Source organism: Ochotona princeps, chromosome 3, assembly GCF_030435755.1.
Source record: "Ochotona princeps isolate mOchPri1 chromosome 3, mOchPri1.hap1, whole genome shotgun sequence".
Taxonomy (NCBI): Eukaryota; Metazoa; Chordata; class Mammalia; order Lagomorpha; family Ochotonidae; genus Ochotona; species Ochotona princeps.
In genome coordinates this window covers 18650775-18674009 of record NC_080834.1, presented here as the reverse complement: position 1 = coordinate 18674009, position 23235 = coordinate 18650775, and the positions used below count along the sequence as shown (strand labels likewise).

General features: G+C 38.4%; 1 protein-coding gene across 1 annotated transcript in view; it reads left to right on the top strand.

Moving 5' to 3' along the window:
• The window catches only part of KPNA4 (karyopherin subunit alpha 4), a 79873-nt gene that overhangs the window by 32567 nt on the left and 24071 nt on the right, over window positions 1–23235 (top strand). Inside the window, exons 2-10 of the mRNA XM_004598335.3 lie at window positions 13529–13573; window positions 14396–14485; window positions 14587–14616; window positions 14710–14762; window positions 18016–18111; window positions 18516–18601; window positions 20730–20816; window positions 21995–22164; window positions 22506–22550. Of these exons, the coding sequence (XP_004598392.1) occupies window positions 13529–13573; window positions 14396–14485; window positions 14587–14616; window positions 14710–14762; window positions 18016–18111; window positions 18516–18601; window positions 20730–20816; window positions 21995–22164; window positions 22506–22550 (702 nt within the window). The remainder of the gene's footprint in view (window positions 1–13528; window positions 13574–14395; window positions 14486–14586; window positions 14617–14709; window positions 14763–18015; window positions 18112–18515; window positions 18602–20729; window positions 20817–21994; window positions 22165–22505; window positions 22551–23235) is intronic.

Sequence of the window (23235 nt, the reverse complement as noted above, 5' to 3'; positions counted from 1 at the left end):
GTATATGGATAATTTCCCACTCAATTATTTATACCTTGTATTCCCACTTAAACCAGGGTCTTTTGCCTTTTACTTGTTAAATTTCTTATTGGGTGAAATATTAAGCCTTATTAACACAAATATAAAATATGTTTTCAAAAGCTAAAAGGGAGAATGAAAAATGATGGAAAGGGTATCGTTCTATTCTTAGACTTATATGTACAAATTACATGGATTTGTTAAGCTATTTAAAAATGAAAATAATGAAATAAAACTTAAGTGCCATTGGTGTGATGTGAGTTTCGCCACTGCCATCCATGCCGGCATCACATTTTGGTGCTAGTTCATGTTCTAGCTTGCTCTACTTCCAGTTCCTTCCTGCTGGTGCACCTGGGAAAGCATCAGGGGATGGTGTAAGTCCTCGGGCCCTGCATCCATATGGGAGACCCGGAAGAAGCTGCTGGCTTCAACCAGGCCCAGTCCCAGCCATCATAGCCATTGAAAAGTGAACCAAGTATGGAACACTCCTCCCACATTCCCTGCCATCCTTCCTTTCTGTCTCTCTTTCATTGTCTCTTCTCCCTCCCTATCCCTCTCTCTCACTCTTTTGAATAAGTTAAATCTTTAGAAAATTTTTTTTAAATTGTTAAATAAATGAGCTTGAATTTACTATATTGTTAAAGAGTAGAAGGAATGCATTTATTAAATCTCTTCATATTTCATTTTTGCTAGTTTATAAATGGTAAACATAGTTGTTTTTCTCTTAGAATGAAAGACATCATTAATCAGATTCCTTCAGCAGAGGGCTTGGATTCTTTTGGCTGGCTTAGAATTGATTATTTGTCATTCCATCTCGTTTTTCCTCAGTAGTTCTTGTGTTACAAATTTTTTAAGCCATTCAAATAGTTACTTTTTCTGTTAAGTTCTCACAGAGTTTGAAAAGAAATTACTTTTTTTTGCTAGCATTGGATCAGTGTTTCTATAACCTATTTAGAGTACCTTCCTTGTAGTCAGACAAAATTTAAATATAGTTGTTTTGTGTGATACATACCTTTACATACAGTTACCCTTAGTCACTTCCTACGAATAATTTTTTCTGTAAAGACTTATTATATTTCTATTGGAAAGGCAGATTTAGAGAAAGAAGGAGAGACAAAGAAGAAAGATTTTCCATTACTATTTCACTCCCCAAATGGTCACAATGGCCAGTGCTGAGCTGTTCTGAAGCCAGGAGCCAGGAGCTTCTTGCAGGTCTCCCCTGTATATACACTCGCATGTGTATGTAGGGTCTCAAAGCTTTGGACCATCCACTGCTTTCCCAGGCCTCAAGCACAGAGCAGGGTGGAAAGTGGAGTAGCTAGGAGATGAATTGGCACCCACATGGGATGCTGGTGCTTGCAGGCCAAAGATTAGTCAATTGAGCCATCACAGTCCCCTCATACAAGCAATTTTAGAAGTTTATTTTACAGGGTTTCTCAGTCTAGATGGAGATTTATGTATCTCACGAAACTTAACCATTATTTTAACTCTTTCTTCTTTCCTTACTAGATACCATATTTTCAACTTGTTGAAAAAACTCCAACCTTATTCTCAAACTCCTCTTTACTTGTACTTAATCTCCATTAATCTTTTCACTTGTCAAACTTGATAAAGACTTACTCATCATTCATAGAACTAATAGACTTTTTCTCTAAGTGTTATACTGTTAGTACTATCTCTTAGAAGAAAATCTGCATCTTAGAAATTAGAAATTAATTCTTTTTTAAAAATGTTATTTTCATTGGAAAGGCAGATTAACAAAGAGGAGGGACATAAAGATCCTCCTTCCATCAGCTCATTCCCCAAATGGCTGCAATGGTCAGCTGATCTGAGGTCAGGAACCAGGATCTTTTTTTCAGGTCTCCCATGCAGGTACAGGGTCCCAAGAAAGATCTTGGGATATCCTCTACTGCTATCCCAGGTCATAAGCAGGGAGTGGAAGTGGAAGAAACCACGGTTATACAAACCAGCACTTATATGGGATCCTGACACTTGAGTCAAGAAGATTAGCCAATTAAGCCGTCATGCTGTGTCCAAATTGTTTTTTTAAGATTTATTTTACTTGTTAATGTCCCTTTTATCACTGTTACTGCTACTGTCCATGGGTAACTATGATGTAGTCCTAATTGTACTGTCATTAATGCCACACTGAGCACACACACGGCATTTATTGCTACGGAGAGTTACTGAACACTCTTCATCACCCTAGTGTCACATTGATATTTTTGTTACATGTTCATTAACTTCATGTGGATGAAGTTTCACTATTTTTTCTCCCTGTGGTGAACTGTATTTAAGGAGATGCATAATGGAACAGTAGCGAAAATTACTATGTTCGTAAGTGGAAACAGAGAGAAGTACGTCTCCCTGCATTCAGTACAAGGATGGACTCAAGCAAAATGGCTGATAATGTCCTACTTGTTTTACTTGTAATTGTAGAGAGACACCTCAGTGGCAACATGATGGACTTGTGAAAATTCACGAAAGACACCAATTGTAAGACTGAAGCGGAGATCATTGGGGAGGGGAGAACCCAGTGCCTGTTAAACTGTATCATTAAAAAAATTTAAAAAAAAAAATTTTTAAGATGTATTTTTATTGGAAAGTCAGATACAGAGAGCAGGAAAGAGAGATCTTCCATCCAATGATTCAGTCCCTAAGTTGCTGCAACAGCCAGTGCTGCGCCGATCCAAAGCCAGGATCCCAGAGTTTCTTCTGGGTCTCCCACATGGGTGCAGGGTCCCAAAGCTTTGGACCATCCTCCACTGCTTTCCCAGGCCACAAGCAGAGAGCTGGATGGGAAGCGGGGCTACTGAGATTAGAACTGATGTTCATATGGGATCCTGGCTCATGCAAGGTGAAGACTTTAGCCGCTAAGCTATCATGCTGGGCCCCCAAATTATTTCTTATATACACATTTCTAAATGAAGCGTTTAAGTAGGCATTTTTAATATTAGTAATTACTAATTGTTGATTCACCTGAGCATTTAACACTACTTACTAGGCATTATTAATTCCACAATTGTTTCTGTAAATGTATGCAGCGTGCCAGCATATATGTTCATTTTGGCAAGGGTATGACTAAGTACCATGCTGCTTACTGTGAAGAGATTAAACGAAGGATATGAAAGAAAAAAAACACACAGGAAAGAAGTAGAAAAATAGATATTACTAGTTTGCTATTTTTAGGTTTTCATTTATCTATTAATTTGAATAAATAGCTGTTATCCCTATAAAATATTTTTATACTGCAGTAATAATCTTTGGGTTGAAAACAGCACTGACTCCTTTTCTCCAAAACATACAGCGTAGCAGCTCATGGCGATTCAGTTTCTTGTCTACTTTTCCATTCCTGCCTTCTGATGTTCTTTTTTTTTTAGTTGATTATTATTGGAAAGTCAGATTTACAGAAAGAACGAGAGACAGAAGGATCTTGAATTCACTGGTTCACTCACCAAATGGCTGAGGTGGCTAGAGCTGAGCCGTTATGAAGCCAGGATCCAGGAGCTTCCTTGTTGTCTCCCAAGTGAGTGCAGGACCCCAAGGCTTTGGGCCATCCTCTACTGCTTTCCCAGGCCACAAGCAGGAAGCTGGAAGGGAAGTGGAGCAGCCAGGACACGAACAGGCACCCACATTGTGTACCAGTGCCCACATGGGATACTGGTGCATGCAAGGCAAAGACTTTAACCCCTAGGCGACCACACAGGGTGCCCTTCTAATGTTCTTAAAAAGATTCTACACATAGCATCTTTTTTTTTTTTAAAGATTCACTTTATTTTTATTACAAAGTCAGATACACTGAGAGGAGGAGAGACAGAGAGGAAGTGGAGCTGCCGGGATTAGAACCAGCGGCCATATGGGATCAAGGTGAGGACCTTAGCCACTAGGCCACGCCGCTGAGCCCTACACATAGCATCTTTAAAGTCCTATATTTTTGCACATGTTGTTTTCTACTCTCAATGCCTTTTTGTAGTTTGATTTGGTCTAGAAGATTTTATTTAACAAGGTGTTCTTTTTTTGTGGCTAAAGGGAGTTGCTGTGTGATCCATGTTTGTATTTCTAGTGTTGAATAAACAGATGATTAATAAATGAATTAAGGCTTACCAGTAGTCTGTAAATAATAAGAATTTAATCAGTGCTGTGCATGATTAAAGTAATCATAACCATTGTTAGAGGGGGAAAGCCTATGTGTATGTATTTGTAGATAGTTTTTTTTAAAACCACATTATTGAGAGAATCAAAATGGTGGAATAGGGTTAAGGACACATTTAAATAGAGAATCATTAGCAAGGGTGAAGCAAAGAGGGAACATTCTAGGGAATAGGAGAGGGCAGACCAAAGGCAGAGGGGCTCCTGGAGACTGATGGACACAGGAAAGCAGTGGAGATAACAGTGTGGTGCTGCAGTGACCAGATACCCCAGCAGCAGTCAGAGCTGCACATGTGGCTGGAGTTCCACGGCAGCCAGTGGAAAGGGAAGTTCACCAGGGGCTCAGAAGGTGAACCCAGACAAAGGACTGTCGGTCCTGCTGATTCATTTGATTTGACCAGAAGCAGAGACAAAGCAGCAGATCGGGAACAGGGTGGACCTTACAGCCCAGAACCCCACCAGAGCTGCATCAGGCACCATTTTATGTAGGGAGGCAACGGCTATGGGGCAGGACTGTGCATGCACTAAGTTGGATCAGTATTCAACTGGCATTCAAACTACAGGTTCCACCCAAAATATGTCCAGAGAGCCCGCAGACCTAATGGCCAGCAGATCCAAAACTCCACCAGTGGTACGTCAGATGCTATTTTGTACAGTGTGGCAGAGGCTATGAGACTGGAGGGACAAAAATTGACTTCCAGCTCAGTGCATTGCACTGGGCCCACTGGGAAAAGTATTGAGTTAGCATCCTGTAGGTCAAAATAGGTCTGGGTGGTCCTCAGACCTAACAGCAAGCAGGTTCCGGCAAGGTCAGCACCACCGAAGGACACCTGGTATCTCCCTAATCCTGGGAATTGCTCCAGCCGGAAAGGGAGAAAGGTTGTACAGACAACGGTGCAGCCTCAGCACGGGATCACAGGAGGTGGAGAGTGGTGAGCCATGAGCTGGGCCTTCAGAGACCATGGTGGAAGCCTAAAACAAGATGTGAAACTCACTAGAGGGAGTAGCACAAGTGACTGAAAACAAAGAGCCATCTACCAACTGCAATAAGTAAAATCGAACTGTAGAGCCGTGGGTGCACACCCCTCCTAAAACTGTTCTGCACCTCAGTTGTTGTCATATGCCTTGTTAGAGTTATAACCCAGTTTAGACTATCCTAAAATCTGCCAAGTTCAGCAAAATTATGCTCCAACACTGTAAATTGCTAAATACTAAAATGAAAATAGACATGAGACAGCTGAATAGTACCCTATAGCCATTTTAAGGTGTATAGCAGCCAGTTCTGTGTATAAACTAAAATTGAAATGTAAATGAAGTAGTCACAGGATGTGGTGAAGAACTTGCATTTTTTAACGTATTGGTTACTCAATACCATGTAAATTAATTCCATAATATTGTTAATTGTCGTTGATGTTATATTGTGGCTTTAAATTGATCGGGATGATATTCTGCCAGCTCTGCCTTCAGACCAGATGGTCTCCCCAAGAAACTGTTGAATTTACCTGGACAAGAAGATGCTGGACTTTATGCTTGATATACTCTTGCAATGAAAGAATCTTGACTGAATTTGAACTGTAATACTGCAACAAGGTGGAGGCATCCACCATGGGGGGAGGGTACGAGAAGGGGTTGGGGGATTCCCAGAGCCTATGAAACTATGTCACATAATGCAATGTAATTAATAATATATATAATATATATATATTAAAAAAAAGAATGCTTTATCCACTGTACCACTTAAAGAAAAAAAAAAGAAAGAAACCTGCCCTAAGGAGAATAATCTGCCATAAAAAGAAGACTCTGCTAACCAGAAGTACAATGACCAAGAGCAAAAAAAGAGACAGAGGCATGATGAATATTACTGAAGACTCCCCTACAAAACAGCAAAACCCTTTGCCAACCTCAGAATTACCTGAGGAATACATCAAGGAAATGGAGGATACAGAATTCAGAAAACTAATTATAAAGCTTCTTATCAACAATGAGAAGCATATACGGGAGTTCAAGGAATTTAAGGCATGTTTCACTCAGTAAGTAGCAACACTGAAACAAAATCAAGCTGAATTATTGAAAATGAATGATGCAATAGAGCAAATTGAAAATGTAGTTTTACGTCTCCATAATACAGTGAAAGAGGAGGAAGAAAGAATCTCAGAACTGGAAGATATTTCTTGTCACAATGGGGAAATAATCAAAAAGCTGGAAATTGATCTAATCAAGCTAAAAATGTATTCAAGAATTGAGAGAGACTATTACAAGGCCCAATGTAAGAGTCTAGAAGGTGCAGAAAAAGAAGCTGGGTTTAAAATTTTATTCAGTGGGGCCTGGCATAGTAGCTAGTGGCTAAAGTCCTCACCTTGCACACCCCGGAATCCCATATGGGCGCCAGTTCTAATCCTGGCAGCCCTGCCTCCCATCCGACGCCCTGCTTGTGGCCTGGGAAAACAGTAGAGGACTGTCCAAAACCTTGGGACCCTACACCTGTGTAGGAGAGCTGGAAGAGACTCTAGGCTCCTGACTTTGGATTGGGTCAGCTCCAGCTGTTGCAGCCACTTGTGTAGTGACTGTTTGGATGGAAGATCTTCTCTGTCTCTCCTCCCCTCTGTATGTCTGACTTTCTAATTAAAAAATAAATCTTTTTTTAAAAAAAAAATGTATTCAATGAAATAAGAAAGGAAAACTTCCGTAATCTGGAGAAAGAATTTGGAAATAGAATACAGGAGGGGTACAGACCTCCAAGCAGGGTTGACCAAAACAATCTTCACCCTGACCCATGATAACCAAGCTCTCTTCAATCAAACATAAGGAAAAGATTCTTAAATGTGCACATGAAATAAATAATTGACCTGTAGAGAAATGGCAGTCAGATTCACAGCTGACCTCTCATAGGAAACTCTATAGGCCAGAAGAGAATAGAGCAACATATCCAGATTCTAAAAGCAAAGAATTGTCGGCCCAGGATAACATATCCAGCAAAGCTTTCCTTTATCTTTGAAGATGAAATAAAATTCTTCCACAGTAAAGAAAAGTTAAAAGAATTTGCCTCTTCCAAACCTGCCCTACAAATGATACTCAAAGATGTTCTCTTGACAGAAGAGGAATAGCACCCACCAATACCAAAGGCAAATGTGAGGAACATCCCAGTAAAATAACAGAAGACTAAATCAATGAACAACTCATTGCTAAAATGACAGGACCAAATTTCCACCTATTTATATTAACCCTATATGTGAATGGATTAAACTCATCAATCAAATGTAATAGATTAGTAGACTGGTTTGAAAAGCAAAACCCATGTATGGGCCCGGCGGCGTGGCCTAGTGGCTAAAGTCCTCACCTTGAACACCCCAGGATCCCATGTGGGTGCCGGTTCTAATCCCGGCAGCTCCACTTCCCATCCAGCTCCCTGCTTGTGGCCTGGGAAAGCAGTCGAGGACGGCCCAATGCATTGGGACCCTGCACCCGCGTGGGAGACCCGGAAGAGGTTCCTGGTTCCCGGCATTGGATCAGCACAGCGCACCGGCCCGTTGCGGCTCACTTGGGGAGTGAATCATCGGATGGAAGATCTTCCTCACTGTCTCCTCCTCTTCTCTGTATATCTGACTTTGTAATAAAATAAATAAATCTTTAAAAAAAAAAACATCTATTTGTTGCCTACAGGAGATGCATCTCACCAACAAAGATTAGTGGAAACTGTATCATGGGTTTTTATGTTTTGATTTTCATCAAAACTTTCATATTCTTCACTGATTCAGATCATACTGTAGCATTTTCTTTGAGAAGGTTCTGTATTTTCTTTTTCATTTCTTCAGTGACACATTAGTCATTCAGTAGCATGTTATTTAACTTCATGGTGTTATAAATTTCTGTTTTGCTTCCTTTTAATTTTGTTTTGTGGCTTTTCATTTAAGTGGTTGTATAGTAACATTAATGAAGTCTGTCAAATCCAGATGTGAGGATGCATCTCTACTTCCAGATCAAAGATGGACTCCCAATGACAATAGGATGCTGACTCTGTGTTGTCCATGCCTGCAGTGATGGACTTGTGACTGTTTATGAAGAACTATGCTGAAGTAATAATATAGGGGAGAGCATGGGGGTGGGGAGAAGGGATTTGGGAGGAAATCCCATTGCCTAAGGAACTGTATCATGAAATAGAATGGAAAAAATATAAACTACCTTATTGAGTTGTAGCTTAACTATGATAAAATTTACAATCTTTAAATGTTTTAGTCCATGAACTTTAGAAGTTTTTGTAACCATTAGCGCAGTCCATTTTTGGATATATTTTATTACAACGCAAAAAATTTCTCATGTCTGTTTAATTTAAAATTCATTTGTAATGCTATTGCATAAGTATTAATTTTCCTGAAGTATAAGTGACAGGTAGGCTGTTCATTTATTATGAACTTAGTGAAAAATTTTCACTAAATCATAAAGTTTTAGTGAGATTGAATTCTTATGTAAAAATTCTAAGTTTTTAATGAAGAAAAATCAAGATATTCCAAAAAAATTTTAAGATTTATTTTTATTTGAAAGGCAGACTTACTGAAAGAAGGAGAGACACAGGATCCTTTACCCACTTGTTCACCTCCAATATAACCGCAGCAGCTGGAGCTCAACCAATCAGGAGCAAGGAGCCTCCTCCAGCTACTTAGTGCAAGGTCCCAAGGACTGGCCATCATCCTCTGCTGCCTTTCTAGGCTGCAAACAGCTGGTTAAGAAGTGGAGTGGCTGGGATAGGATGCATCACCCAATGGAATGCCTACTGGGCTTGCAGAAGAAGCGTTAGCCCATCAACCCACAGCACTAGCCCCCAGATACTCACATTTTATGCAGTATATTATATGATCATGAAGTAGTCATTTTTAGAGTTTTAGAGAAAAGTTAGGCATTGACCAAACTAACTTGAGGATTAGCAAAAATTGAGTAGCTTCTAGTTTGGAAATTCAGTGGCTGTTACACGGGAAGAAGGACCCAAACTGACATGTCACTAGAGTGTGGGAAGTGTGGACCTTGTATTGCACAGCACGTTTATGGACATATCCCAAATATTTGTTAAACAAACTCCAATGTAGCGCTTTGCCTTCTGAAATATTAACTTCTTTGACAGATTTTGGTGGTAGTTAACCCTTTTGCCTGAATTTGTCATTTTACGGTCTTTGGACTAACCAACAAAGATATACAAATGCCTTAACTCAGATCCTCTTCCACTGCCTGTATTTATAGGCTTTGTCCTTTACAAGACACTTTGACCTACAAATAATCCTTTAGCTACTACTTGGCAGCTTTTTGGAATTCTAATAGATGGTTAAGATCATGAGAATTCACAACTGTATTATTTGCATGTAGTGTGCAAATCCTGCTAAGTGCACTTACAAAAGGAAGCCTTCTCAAATACCTTTTCACAGGACTTCTTGATTTGTGATTGTATTGTGGCCTGAAAACATCTAAATTTCTACTACAACTTTTAAGGCATCTGTTGCAGTAAACAACATGAATGAATGCTACCAAGTGGAGTTGCATATGGTATCTTCATTAATTCCTTTGCAGTCTTATAAAGTCTGTCTCTCCTCCTGGGAGAGAGAAGAAAATTCTTTCTTAACCTGTAAGAGAAATCTTATTTCTATGCGTAGTAATAGCTATATTACTACAGGATTAAACTGGTTTGATAAATCTTTTATAGGTAATTATGCTGTCAAAAATTCAGAATCTAATAAGAGATGCTTTGTGGGAGAAAATTTGGGTATGATCAAAACATGTATGTGAACATGCAGCTGCTTGGGATTCATTTAATAGTCATTGAGAAGTAAAAGCCTGTTATACTTTGATCCTGGTACACCGGAAACATCTGCATATTTCAGGAGACCATTTAACTTGTTGTGCTACCTTTTTAAGTAGTAATACATTTTAGATACTGTTTTCAGCGAGCAGCATAAGGCATTTTTTATTGTTTATGTGTTGTTATGCTGCGCAGCATCCATTGTCAGTAATAGTGCTTTAGTGTGAACCATGGGCTTTCAGATTGGTTTGAACTTTGACTTTAAGACTTGGAAAATAATACAGCTTAGTAATAGAGTTTAGGAAACTTCTCTAGGTTCTTATTTTTAATTTTTATTTATTTTCATTTTTATTTGAAAGGCAGAGAGCTAGAGATCTTCATTTCATAGTTTATTCCTCAAAATGCCCATTTTCAGCTGGGACTGGACCAAGCAAAACCAGAGCCTGGAATTCAGGCCCAGTGTCCCATGTGGATGGCAGCAACTGAAGTACTTGACACACCTGTTGCCTCCCATGGTGGCCCAGAATTAGCCTAGACTGAAGTTGGACGCGTAGGAGATGCGTGTGTCCCAAGTTTTGACTACTGCACCAAATGTCTGTGGTTCTCAGGGTTCTAATCCTGACTTGATGCTGGCATCACTTGATGTTGACATTACTTGATGTTGGCAAGTCATGAACTTCTCTAAGACTCCATTCCTTCTTTTTTTTTTTTTTTTTGTAGAAATTTATAGCTTGTTAAGACTAATGATTAAATCAGATAATGGATCTTAACATTCTTGAGGCAGCAGGTGTTGTGCAGCCGATTAAACCACTGCCTGCAATGTCCATGTCCCATATTAGTGTAGTGGTTCAAATTCCAGGTGCCCTGCTTTTGATCAGCTTCATGCTGGTTTGCCTGTGGAGCCTACAGCTGATAGTGCAAGTCCTTGGGTCCCTGCCTGCATGTGGGAGACTTGGGTGAAGTTTTGGGCTCTTGCCTTTGGCTATTCCAAGCCATTGGGGTGTGTGTGAGTGGAGGGAGAGAGAGTAACCAGAGAGTTGGTCAGAAGGGGAAGATCTCTCCATAGACTTGAGTGGCTGAGCCTTGAAGATGAGGAAAATGCATTCTAGCTTAAGAAAATAGCAGTGGCAATAACAAGAAACTAACACGTATCTGCTGTGTGATAGCAAATATTAGAGTATTTTATATATTATAGCTTATTTAATCCTTGAAGTGGCTAATAATTGAAACCTGTTTGGCACTGTGATGCATCTTCTTAGGAGTTGCTATGTAATGTATTAATTAATATGTTAAAGCAAGCAGATTTAGAATTACTAGACTATGTTAGAGGAATAGCTAGGCTGGGGTGGGTAGAGCAAAATAAAATAGTAGGAGCAGGGTTAGGCCAGGCTGAAGCCAGGTGCGTCTTCAAGGTCTTCCATATGGGCATGAGGGCCCCAAACATTTTGACCTTCTTCCACTGCTGTAAGCAGACTGTGAAGGAAGCTGGCTTGAAAGTAGAGCACCTGGAATGTGAACCAACACCCATATCTGATGCTGCTGGAACCTCAGGTGGTGGCTTAACCTGATACACCATGATGACATCTCCCCGAGTCAATCAGATTTAATTGAGGGGTCCAATGATAGGTATCAACAATTTCTACAGGAGACACTCAGGTACTCTTGAATACATAGTATGTTTCAATAAGTTTGATTGGATTTTGAAAGGAAATATAATTAAGAATTAATAGAATCATGAAATTGTTGTCACTAATTTGTTGTGTGTCAGTGGATAAATCATTGATAAGAACTCTATTATATGACTTTTAACTTTAAATTTTTTTTAAGATTTCTTTTTATTTTTGTTGCAAAGTCATATATACTGAGCGAAGGGGAGAGAGAGAGAGAGAGAGAGAGGAAGATCGTCCGTCCAATGATTCACTTCCCAGGTGACCACAAAAGGCTGGAGCTGCACTGATCTGAAGCAAGGATCCAGGAACTTCTTTTTTTTTTTTTTCCAGATTTATTTATTTTTATTGGGAATGCAGACCCAATTCCCTATGTATGGCCGGGGAAAGCAGCAGAGGGTGGCCCAAAACTTTGGGATGCTCCTGGCTCCTCCTGTTGTTTTTTTTTTTTAAGCTTTATTTATTTTTAAATTTTATATCATTTTATGACAGTTTCATAGGCTCTGGGATTGCCCCAGCCCCTCCCCAAGCCCTGCCCCCATATTGAATTCCTCCATATTGTTACAGTAGTACAGATCATATCCAGTCATGAGTCCTTCATTGTGGGTATGGACCATGAGGAGAGTCCAGCATCTTATTGTCCAGATAAATTCAGCAGTTTCATTGGGAGACCATCCTTGGTCTGAAAGTAGAGATGGCGGAATACCATCCCGTCCAATGAAAAAGCCACTATACAACTTCAACAACAATTTACATCATGAAGTTAATTGGCATGGTATTGAGTGACCAACATGTTAGAAAATTCAAGTACTTGACTACATCCTGTGACTCCTTCATTGACATCTCGGTTTTAGTATGTACACAACTAGCTGCTATAAACCTTTTTTTTCTCCTCCCAACTCTGCATTATATGACTTCTAATTGTTTTACTACATGAACATTCTAGGTGTCCATATTGATGAACCTGCAATAACCAAATTCTCATATCTTGATTTTGATTTTGATTTTAACCACACTTTAAACATTTCCCTGTCAGAACCAAGTCTAACCTTGACCTTAGGTTCTGGTGCCCAGCTAGAATTAATAAATGTCAATTGGTGAGTGGAAAAAAAAATAAAATAGTAGGAGCTAAGGTCTTAAGTGGTAGCAAATGGGGAGGTGAATTGATACGAACTTAAGCCATTGTAGAGAGTTTTGGGGTCTTCTCTACTGAATTTTTGGGCTTTCCCTCTCACAGTCTATTAAAACTCAAGAGATTACTGGGAAGTTGATAAGTTGTATCTTTATTTGTACTTTTTAAAAGAGAATTGGTTGCTTGACAGTCACATAGAGATGGCGCGGGAAGGAGAGAGTGAGTCCATCTTCCTTCTGCTGGTTCACTCTCAGATGGCTGCCATAGCTAGAATCCTCCTCTGTCTCCCATTTGGGTGACAGGGTCATCTTTTGCCAATTCTCCCAGGCTACCAGTGGGGATCTGGACAAGTGGGGGCAGCTGGAACACAAGTCATCACCCTACATGGAATGCCTGAGCTCAAGCTGTGGCTTAACCTACCACACCAGTGATGGACCCTGTTTAAACTTCTACCTGAAAAAGGATTTCCTTCATAATAATTACAGTTCTAAAAATGAATGTAAGGTTTATTAAAAGCTAGAGGTACCAAAAAAAAATAATCTCACCCCCACATGAACTAATGATTTTTTAAACAACTTACACACAAAATCAGTAAATTCAGTTGCTTACAAAAAAATTCAGGAGAGCCTTCCATTATATAGTGCATTACTCTAAAAGTAAAGTATGCTAAGTTTACTGATCCTGACACACTCATATATTTGACAGAATGCTAATAGTGATTTGCTCTGGGTGGCAGCATTTGGGGTGACTTGAAAATATTTCTCTTTAATGTTTTTGCAGACTATGAGAAGACAACGAAATGAAGTTGTGGTTGAATTAAGAAAGGTAAGCCAAATCATACTTCCAGGCATAATTTTAGCTGCCATGTACATAAATTAAATTTTTAATGTAGAGTATGGAACGTAGTGTATAACTACATTTTATTCGCTGAGTATGTTAAGGCTTTTCTGAATCTCAAGTGCTTACCATTTCTTTTTCTTTTGAAATAAAATATTTTGACTAAATTTGATAAGTTATTGAAGATAGGACAGAATTTGTCTACTCTCCAGAAATAGCTATGAACAGCCAACTTGACACATGTTTTTCTTTTATCATTTGTAGTAGTTCACAGAAAATGTAAGTCACCTAGTTCTGTTCCTCATAGATAGTAGATATGTCCTGAAAAGTTGTTTCTTATATACTTCAGCAATTTTTAATAATTAAAGCAGGTCATATTTACATGCATTTGTAAATTTGTCCAGACATTTTAAGTGAAGTTCAAAGGATCCTTGATTTTCATAAGGCATTGTTGGTTTTTGCTTAATTTTGAACTGCCTGATTTTTGCATGTACTTTTAAGTGATAAAGAGAATTTCAGGTGACATGAAAATTAGTTTAATACTTCTTAAACATATTTGTTCTGTCTCTACATTATCTCTTTTAGTCATACATTTTTTTAGTTTGGTTTTTTTGTAATTCATGGTTCATTATAAATGTAGTATTTGGTGGTTGGAACTCATTGTTGCTGAAATGTTGGTTTAATATTCTGCATATGAATTTTATGCTTACAAGGCACCTCATATTTCAGTTTAAGCACAGGTTTGTTTGATTTTTGTATGAATAAGCTTTTTTGTTTGGCTGAAGTTCTTTACTTTTTCTGTTTTTTAAGAATAAAAGAGATGAACATCTCTTAAAAAGAAGGAATGTACCACATGAAGATATCTGTGAAGATTCTGACATAGATGGTGATTATAGAGTCGTAAGTTATTACTCTTTAAAACTATTGAAAGATTTTACATGAGTACTGGGATTTTAAGGTGGCTTCTTAATTGTTTTTTCTTTTTCATTTTTTTTTCCCAGCAAAATACCTCTCTAGAAGCTATTGTTCAAGTAAGTTGGGATTCAGTTTCCCTGTTTGTATTTGTTAGCGTTAATAACTAATTATTGTTTTTCTGCATCATAAATTATTATTATTATTTTTAGAATGCTTCAAGTGATAACCAAGGAATTCAGCTAAGCGCAGTTCAGGCTGCTAGGTAAGTTAAATTTTGAGGGCATGTTTCAGTTCTGTTTTGGGTTATTACTGATTATCTTTGATGACTGACACAGTAGAGCTTAGATGGACATAGACCATTTAAAAAATACTTGTATAATTCAGAATATTAAAATGATGGCAGTGAACATACTTTTCTGAACTGAAAGCATGTACTTCAAATGCACTAAAGTTTCGCTTAGATGATACGTAGATACTACGATAGGGGAAAAAGTTCATTTGACAGATCTGTGCCACAGAATAGTAGAAAAAGATCCTTCACAGAGCTTCTTACTGATTAATAGTAAATGAAGTAGCAGTTCTCATAATGCTCTTTAAACAACACATCACAAATTGTAGACTTACTGTAAGGCAAGTAGATTTAACATATACTCCCACTGTCTTATCAGACAGCAAATATCAAATTATCTTGTACATATCTGAAATAAAAGTCATATTTTAGTGTTTTAGGGCAAGAGCCAGGAAAATTACTACTGAAATCCTTATATTAACAAATACGTTGGGAAAGATATTGTACCATAATACAATATAGTGTTTGCTTTGTATATTTATGAATATAAGAATACTTTATATTGTGGTCATCAGTGGAAAAGAGAGACTTCACAAGAAATTGGCCCTAGTTGTAGAATTTCTTTTTTTTTTTTTAAGATTTATTTATTTTTTATTATAAAGTCAGATACACAGAGAGGAGGAGAGAAACAGAAGAAGATCTTCCGTCCAATGATTCACTCCCCAAGTGAGCACAACGGCCAGTGCTGTGCCGATCCGGAGCCAGGAGCCAGGAACATCCTCCAGGTCTCCCACACGGGTGCAGGATCCCAAAGCATTGATCTGTCCTTGATTGCTTTCCCAGGCCACAAGCAGGGAGCTGGATCGGAAGTGGAGCCGCCAGTCTTAGGACCAGCACCCATATGGGATCCCGGGGCATTCAAGGCGAGGACCCCAGCCACCAGGCCACGCCACTAAGCCCAGTTGTAGAATTTCAGTGAGGGGGCTGGTATGGCACAGCCAGTGAAGCCATCATTTGAAAGGCAGACATTGCTTTATTTGAGTGCTGCACGAGTCTCAGCTTTTCTGCTTCTGATTGAGTTCTCTGCTGATATGCCTGGGAGCTGGTGGGTGTCACCCACATATCTGGGGCCCTGCTACCTGTGTGGGAGACATGGATGGAGTTCCCGGCTGCTGGGTTCAACCCTTCCCAAGCACAACCATTGTGGTAATTATGGAGTGAACCAGCAGATGGAAGATCATTATCTTTCTTTCCTTAGTTCCCTCCCGCTTTGCCTCTCTCTCTCTCTCTCTCTCTCTCTCTCTCTCTCTCTCTCTGCCCCCATCTCTGCTCCCCCCCATTACCACTCCCCTACTCTGTCATTCTGCCTTCAAATAAATACTTTTTCAATTTTAACATAGAGAAATTACATAGACTTATTTAATATTTTAGCCAGTACATGAATTCTTTTTCAACTGAGTTGGATTTTCCCACTTTGTGTATTTTTCTTAACCTAGAACATATTAGGAAATCATAGAATTGCAGTGTTAAGTATACTACAGATTAAAATGCAGAAAGAATATCATAGAGCTATTTTCGTCTCAAAATAATATTTATAAGAAGAGTGATTAAGAAATGGTTATGCTTATACTCACAGTTGTCTGAGTTGGTGTACAGTTCAGTGTAAGTTCTGCGAGAAAATTAAAACCCCTGCCCCTCACACAGAGATTCTCAGATGATAATCAGTGAAACATTGGGAAATTGTGAGACAGTTTCAAAATCCTGAGACTGCTTGCCTTTTTGCATTGTATCAAGCTTTGTATTGATGTTACAGAAGCACTTGTGGATTTAAAAATGCTGGCATGTGAACACAGATGAAGGCAGTGGTACCAAACTGATTTTATATTTTATAAATGATATTTAGCTAATGATCACGGTCTCAAAGAATAAAAGCCATTTCCTGAAAATGTCCTCAATGAAGCCATTAAAAAATCATTAAATCTTGATCCTTCATCTCATTGAACCTCAGTTGAAAAAGATTTTTATAAGCACCCATTATAGAAAACACTGTGAAAGTAGCATGTGATATAATTCATTCTCTCTAGGTAAGTCCATTTGCCTTGATAAAATAAAAACCAGTGGCTATGACTTACAGGGAGATGATCTGATTCAAGTTTCTAAAACATTGCCTTTCTGTAGTAGTGCAGACGATTCTAATGGGTACAGGTTGTGCTGGACCACACTGACCAGCTAAATCTGTGACCTGCCACTTGGGAAAACAGGCACTGGCACTGGATGGCTTGTTTTGTTTTGTTTGTTCTTTACCATGGAACAGGGATATAACTATCTCGTTTACCTTAGTATATCCAGCATCTTTTAAGGTATTTCCCTTTATGGTATTGTACTTAATCCCGTTTTCCCCTAGTTGCTGAAGTGAGATTATTACCGAGCTTTTATACCCTTTAATTGCAGGTGTCGAGTAAGATGTAGGCCTGGGCAGTAGTATCATCTATGAACACATACCAGCAGCCTGTCTCTTTGGCTTTCGACTGTTGTAACCTAGTGTGAATATTTTTCTATCTCTTAATTCCTTTCTTAGTAAGATAGATGCTATATAAAACCTGCCTAGTTTCTTCTCTGAGCTCAAATTTAAGTCCAAAACTAACGTGTTTTGGGTGGGCATTTGGCATGAGACATTAGTACTTTCGAGTTTCATGGGGTTCAAGTCACATCTCCTTCCAATTCCAGCTTTTTTTTTTTTTAGAGTTATTTAATTGTTTTTAGTGGAAAAGAAGATATACAGACAGAAGGAGAAACGGAAAGATCTTCCATCCGTTGATTCACTTGCCAAGCAGCCCCAATGGCCAGGGCTGAGCCGATCCCAAGCAGGAGCTTCTCCTGCTTCTCCCATGTGGGTGCAGGGTCTCAAGGCTTTGGGCCGTCCTCGACTGCTTTCCCAGGCCACAAGCAGGGGGCTGGATGGGAAGCGGGGCTTCCGGGATTAGAACCAGCGCCCATATGGGATCCCAGTGCGTGCAAGGCGAGGACTTTAGCTACAGCGCCAGGCCCTAAACTTAGTCTTTTTATAAAAATTAGGGGAAAAGTTACATTAAAAAAAAACTAAAAATTTTCAGAGTAATTTATCAGATATTCAGATTTATGACAGTATTTATGTAAGATATGTGTTTGAATCAGCTTAATGTTATGAGCTAATATATATATAAATATACGTGCATGTCTTTTACAGGAAACTTTTGTCCAGTGATCGAAATCCACCAATTGATGACTTAATAAAATCAGGAATTTTGCCTATTTTAGTCCATTGTCTTGAAAGAGATGACAAGTAAGTGCAGTTTTTCTGTTTTAACTTAATGCATGTTCTTTGGAGAAGGCAAGATTTTCTGGAAGTTAGTTTCACCTTTTATGAAAGAGAACGTCTATGGGATGGAATTGAAAAGTCAGAGAAATGGGAAAAGCAATGCAAGTTATATTCATGCCAGCGAATAGAGGGAAAAGCCAAAGAGGAACTTGAAAACAATATAATTTAACTTTGAAGTTGTAAAAGCAACAAGAACTGGGTTGGACATGCGAATACTTGAGAAAACATGCATTTGAACATTTTGGAAATGCTGAATGAATAGAAATAAAATGCTTAATATTTTGAAAATACTTGTTGAGAGGAATTGTTGATTAAATTTGTACCAGTGTGAAAACAGCCGCTGTTTAAAGTTGTTTCTGTTTTTACAGTCCTTCTTTACAGTTTGAAGCTGCGTGGGCTTTGACAAATATTGCATCTGGAACCTCTGAGCAAACTCAAGCAGTAGTTCAATCCAGTAAGTTGCTTGTTAACAAACAAAATTCTATGTTTTCTTTTAATTCAGCAAAAACTTGAATTCCCCTAAAAGAAAAGCTATGTATGCTGTGAAGCAGTGGCTACACAGTGATAAGTACAGCTGTTAAAAATAAACCAGCTTAATAACCTTGTTCTGTTGACCAACATTTTCTATTTCTGAACATTTGATTCTTTTCTAAATCTGGGTATTTTCCTAATTCTAGTAGCAGATTATACTATTGTAATTACAATATCAGACAAATTAAATCTTTTTCCCATGTTGCCATACTGTGGCTCAGCCTCTCCAAATAGGTATGTTTTAAAGAGATACTCTAGTATAGCCATTGTGGTGTAGCAACCTAAGCGACCACCTGCAACACAAGAATCCCATAGAGGCGCTGGTTCAAAACCCAGCTGCTCCTCTTCTGATCCAGCCCCTTGGTTACAGCCTGGGAAAGTAACGGGATAGCTCGAGACCTTGGTAGCCCTGCATGCATACGGGAGACCGAGAGGAGGCTCTGGGGTCTTGGCTTGTGCCTGGGATAGCCCTTGCCTTTTGTGGCCATTGGGGGAGTAAATCAGTGAATCAAAGATCTCTCATTTTCTCTCCCTCTCTCTTTATAACTGCCTTTCAAGTAAATAAAAATGTGGTTTTTAAAAAATTTCTATAAAGTAGGCCTATTAAAAGAATGGCTTGACAATTTTTTCATTGTTACTTTAATAGGATTGTATTTCTCCTATGTGTCAAGTGATATAATTGGAAAAACGTTATTGAAAATAACAGGTGTATTTATATGAATGCTACACTTAGTGTACTTGTCTAAGCTTGTAGAATTATAAGTGCTAATATCTTTTTTGTATACAACATTTCTTTTTTTTTTCTTTTTTTTTTTTTTTAATAAACTTACTTTGTTGATTAGGGTACAAAGGGTCAAGGGCTACAGGGTGAAAGTGGCTAATACCATTGTTTCCACACTAATATTATCATTTTTCCCTGTATCTGGGGTCAGGAGAGAAACAAAGGGAAAAGTGCTAATGTCTTAATGATTTTGAAAGGGAACAAAAATGTTATCCAACTAACTGCCCTATTGTGTAGACAGTAATGCGTAAGTGTTACTTAAAAAAACAATTACCATAAATTATTTTAAAATAGTTTGGTTTCATATGTTTTTGTTCTATTGTGATTTGGGGGACTTTGGTTTATGTTGTTGACTTAGGTAAATTTTATTTTTTTCAAGGTTCTTTATTTCCTCATTTTCCTTTCAATTTTGTATGGTCTTTAAAGATCAGTAAAAGTTTAGAATTTGTTTTCTAGGTAATCATGGTTGATCTGCAAATGTGAATTTGAATGGGTTTTGTAAATTTTTTAAGCAAAAGTTAGCATTTAGTCTGTTTTTCACAAATTTTTGAGGTACCTCATATTTAAATAGCAGTTTTCAAAGTAGTATGGGAAAGAAAGAAAGTCTTACTTCTCAGTGCAGTACCATTCTGTTCGGACTGACGGGTCTTGTGCCGGCCGTCCTTGCCGAGCAAGAGTCCCTTTCTGATTCAGAAGGTCTCCTGTGTTCAGGGGACCTTGGCCTGTCTGTTCTCCCACATATTTTCATTTAGATTTCTGTTGTAGCTCCTTTCTCAGATTTGATGAATACTTAAAATGTGAGGAATACTGAAGTCCACATTTGATTGTAAATGAAATTTTATAAGCTTTGATACTGTGTATTATAACTCTTTGATGCTAATAAAGTGATTTCCTGGTCAAAATTCTCCCAAAAGTGCTGTTTCTTATAAAATATTCAATGAAGATATATCTTTGATAGATGTCTTTTGATCTTGGGGTGTCTTGATGGGGCCAGCATTGTGCAGTTAAGCCTCCTGCATCAGAGTTGTGGTTCAAGTTCTGGCTGCTTTCAGCTAATGCTCCTGGCATGCAGTGATTGATGGCCCAGGCATCTAGCCTCTGGCCACCAGACGGGGGAGACAGAGCTCTCCTGGCTCCTCACTTCAGCCTGGCCAAGCCCTTGCTTTTCAAGCCATTTGGGGAAGTGAACCAGCAGATGAGAAGGAACCTCTGTCCATGTTACTGAATCTACTTTTCAAATAGTAACTGCAGCGTTATTTTCCTCTTTCAGATGCTGTGCCACTTTTCCTGAGGCTTCTCCATTCACCCCATCAGAATGTCTGTGAGCAAGCAGTGTGGGCGTTAGGGAATATCATAGGTTTGTATGAAATTCAGAGTAACATTCCAAGAGTTATGATTAGGTAATAAAAACAGCTACTAGTTGTGAAAAAGGAAATACAGCTTGCTGTTAACACTTAAGCTAGCTGAGGGGATGGATTGACCTGGTCTGTCTTCCGTCTTTTCTTGGTTAGGGTTCTGAGTCCGCCATTTCCGTTGGGGAGATCCCCAAAAGAAACTTTGAGGTGTTCCCAGACCAGATTCTTGTATGTACTAGCAAGTATAGGGCCCACCATAGTCCATTGCCCCGATCAGCTGGTGGTTGCAATTGCTGGGTTGCAATTGCCGGCTTCCACTGGAACCAGTGGGTGTTGCAATCCAGCCTGGTTCTGCCCAGCACACACTCGGCCCTCACATAAACCAGTGGGAGCTCATGGCAGGATTTTTCTATAGACAGTTCTTACAGAATGTAGGAATATTATTGTTTGTATGTGTAGAATCTGTTTCTTTATTTTTATATCAAGTTTTAGATTTAGAGTTATTAAAGCCATATCTTGATCTTTAAATATTGACACTAGTGATTTTGTGTACATAATTAGCATATGTGAATGCACGGGGAGCAGGTGTTTCATCTCCATGTATTTTACTGCAGAGAAAAGTGTTTTTACTTAGCATGAAAATTTCAGCATGACTTAATATTATGACACTATACATACAACAGTTCCATTTGACTGTTCTCTCTGTTAGTTCTTAAACTTCAGCATACTGTCAAAATCATAAGAAAAGTTTATTAAAACATGCACCCCCAGTTTTTGCTCTGAGCTCAAGCCCAGATACCTCATTGGAGATCACTTGTTACTGTACTGTTTGTTCTCCTTTTCTGTTCTTGAAATAATTTATCATTCATATTCTGATTCTCTGGTAATGAATTATAAATAGAAATTCAACAAACTTTCTTTATAGCATTTCTATGGTTTTAATTACATGACATTCTTAAACTGAGAATAACATTGAAAGACAAAAGCAGCAGTTACATTCCCACAAAATATTTTTTAAACCTTTTCAGAGTTTAAATGGTGTGATAGCATAAAATGAGCAGCTTATAAAATCACACATCTTATTTTTCTAAAAAATTAAAATATGGGAAACTACATATTGGACCCAGTGCTCTATGTTTTGTGAATATTTTATTGAATTTATAAATAATTCTTCCCACAGGTGATGGGCCCCAGTGTAGAGATTATGTCATAAGCCTTGGAGTTGTGAAACCTTTACTTTCATTCATAAGTCCATCTATTCCTATAACATTCTTAAGAAATGTTACATGGGTTATGGTCAACTTATGTCGTCACAAAGACCCACCACCGCCAATGGAAACCATTCAAGAGGTAAAACCTTTTTTACATCAATGGGGTGGGTGCTTGGCATAGTAGCTGAGACACTGCCTGAGACACCTGCATCTTACTGCCTGCTCCTGTGCACCCTGGGGGTAGCAGGTCAGGGCTCAACTCTGGGTCTCTGCCATGCTTCAAAGAGATCCAGGTTCTGTTAACAGTTTCCTGGAGTAGTCCTGGCACAGTCACAGCTGTTGCAATCGTTTAGAGAGGAACCCAATAGTTGGATGATCGCTGTCAGTGTCTCTTTGTACCTTTCAAATAAAAGTGAAAATGAACAAGTACTTTCTTTATAAGAACATAGTAGATACCATTATTATGATTTCTCTCCTTAGATTCTTCCAGCCCTTTGTGTTTTAATCCATCACACCGACGTAAATGTGAGTAAATGCTGTCTATCCTGTTATGTGTGTTTATGTTAAGGCTGCACACAGGGAGAAAGAAGGTTATGAAGACATGTGCTATCAGATTTTTCTATTACGAGCTTTGAATTACAAATTTGATATTTTTGTATTAATGTTTACTTGTATTAAAATGAGATTTTATGAGCATATATAGGTTTATAAAACTTTCAAGAAAAAATATGCTTTAGGAAGAAATTGAATGGATTTAAGTACTTTTTCACTAAAATAGTCTGTTAGATTGATTTCTCTTTAAATTTTCTTGAAGTACTAACGTGCATATTAGTGTTACAAAAGCACGTGGAGACAGTTTTTAAGTTTCCCATTAGTGACGTATTGAGATTCTGACTTTGTTCCTAAGTGTTAAATGGAAGCTTATTGTGATAACCTGGCCAGTTACATCTCTCATTTCCTAACAGAGTTAGTAGGAATTAATCAGAAAATTGCCCTGACTGCTTATAAAAGATGCACTGGTCTTTGATTTGTTAGATCAATTTTGGAATACAAAGGCTATGGAATAGAATCAGACTATCAGATAGCAACTATCAGACATTGTTTAAAAACAGTTTGCTATAGTGAACAGTGTTTGATGAGCTACTTTATTTTTTTTTACAGTTTCAAGATTATACCTTTTTGCCAGAACCCCTTTAAAGCATATAGAACA